The 2,074-nt window shown below is 48.5% G+C and overlaps 1 protein-coding gene across 1 annotated transcript in view; it reads right to left on the reverse strand.

Annotated features, from left to right (window-relative positions):
* The window catches only part of GEMIN5 (gem (nuclear organelle) associated protein 5), a gene marked incomplete at its 5' end in the record, with an annotated part of 17,862 nt that extends 15,980 nt beyond the window's left edge, over positions 1–1,882 (reverse strand). Inside the window, 4 exon segments of the mRNA XM_009083079.1 lie at positions 1–11; positions 13–27; positions 996–1,177; positions 1,728–1,882. The exon segment at positions 1–11 is cut by the window's left edge and continues 120 nt beyond it. Of these exon segments, the coding sequence (XP_009081327.1) occupies positions 1–11; positions 13–27; positions 996–1,177; positions 1,728–1,882 (363 nt within the window).
* Between the last annotated feature and the right edge of the window lie 192 nt (positions 1,883–2,074).

Here is a 2,074-nt window from a genome sequence, read left to right on the forward strand (position 1 = left end):
TATCAATCACCCATGCCATCCTTGTAGCTGAAAGCAGAGGTTTAAATTCATGAAGAGATTCTTGGATCCTTGTGGAATAACATCTGAGTTGATTTCCAAGCTCTTACCAGATCACTACGACCTTATTACAGAGAGAGAAGCCAAATCCCAGCAGCAATAGGACTGGCAAAGTAATGGCAGGGGGAGCTCCAGTGTGGCACTGGAGTACCTGCAGCTGCTTTTCAAGGGCAACCAGTAGATGTGGCTTCAAGAATGACATCAATTCATTACTAATGCAGCTTTCAGTCAAATCTAATTAACAGTTTTAAGAAACATAAAAAATACAAACCTAATCATAGAATTTTTGGGGTTGGATTGGACCTTAGAGATCATCTAATCCCAACCCCCTGACCTGGGCAGGGACACCTCCCACCAGAGCAGGTTGCTCAAGGCTCATCCAACCTGGCTTTGAACACTGCCAGGATTGGGGCAGTCACAGCCTCCCTGGGCAACTTTTGCCAATGTCTCACTAACCTCACAATAAAAAACTTTTTCCTAATATCTAGCCTAAATTTCCCCTCTTACAACTTGTACTCATTGTCCCTTGTCCTGTCACTGCAGCTCCTAACACAGAGTCCCTCTGCAGCTTCCCTGTAGCCCCTTTGGATCCTGGAAGGTGCTATGAGGTCTCCACGCAACTTTCTCTTCTCCAGGCTGAACAGCCCCAAATTCCTCAGCCTGTCTCTATAGGGGAGATGCTCCAGTCCTCGGAACCCTTTCACTGATAAGGACTTGTGTCTTGCAGGTTTGCCAAATCTACTCGGAACCCTTTCACTGGTAAGGACTTGTGTCTTGCAGGTTTGCCAAATCTAAATGTTATTTCTAATTTGCTGTATATCAGAAGAAAAAAACAGCCACCAAGGCCTCTTAAAATCAACTTTACAACTGTGTAGCAAAAATTTGCAGTAAGTGTCTTGCAGAAGAAGAGTGGAAAACAAAACACAAGGAGTACTTACCCAATGGCCACCTGGTTTTCATGGTGAGGAGAACAAGTGAGGCAGAACACTGTGCGAGGCTCTGGGAAGAACTGCTGGCTGTCACCTCTGCTGTGCCAGTGACAAACAATGACACCTTTCTCATCACCAGACACAATCAGGTCTTTCACAAGAGGTGACCAGTGCAATGCTGAGATTGGGTTCTGAGGAAAAAGGATTGAATACCTTTAAAGCTCTGAGCACCATCTCACTCAGAGAAACAAGCAGAAAACAACCTGTGAACACTTCCAGGCATCAGTTCAGCCTGTTTTAACACGTGTCAGTTATTCTGGGCTTCGGCACCATGGACACAGTTGCCCACATGGTGTACTGAGTCACTTGTCAGTTATTCTGGGCTTCAGCACCATGGACACAGCTGCCCACATGGTGTACTGAGTCACAGCAACGGTTCAAATGTACATTTAGTCTGTCTTGAGGGGTGAAGCAACTTGCAGAGAAGGTTTCAAGTGAGCTGGGCTAAGCATCAATGAGCCCAGGCCACGAGCACACCAGTTTACTGTGGCTTTACTGCTAACCAACAGCTCATTACAGTGATGCAACATCGCCGCAGGCTAGAACAAAACGCCAGCCAGAAGCATTCAACAGATTTAATTTCACTGGGTTCGACAGGCACCTCTGTGTAAAGCAGCCTCACCCTGCTTTGTGCACAAAACCATGACACGACAGCACCCCCGGGGGCTCCCCATGCCGTACCTGGTGCTGAGTGTACTCTGCCACCGGAGCCAGCGTCGCTGCATCCCACACTCGGACGCTGCCATCGTCGGAGCTGCTGGCACAGAGGCTGCTCTGCCCGGGGCAGTGAGAGAACACGAACCCCGAGATCCTGTCCGTGTGCCCGATGAGCTCTCCTGCAGCAACAGAGCATGGTCAGGCACTGGGGTATTGCCCAGGGAGGTGGTGGAGTCACTATCCCTGGAAGTGTTTAAGAGGTGTCTGGATATGGCACTGGAGGATATGGTTTAGAGATCACAGCAGAGTTAATGGTTGGGCCCAGTTCTCTTTGCTATCTTTACTGATGACTGGGATGAGGGGATTGAGTG

The sequence above is a fragment of the Acanthisitta chloris genome, unplaced genomic scaffold (assembly GCF_000695815.1).
Source record: "Acanthisitta chloris isolate BGI_N310 unplaced genomic scaffold, ASM69581v1 scaffold23649, whole genome shotgun sequence".
Taxonomy (NCBI): Eukaryota; Metazoa; Chordata; class Aves; order Passeriformes; family Acanthisittidae; genus Acanthisitta; species Acanthisitta chloris.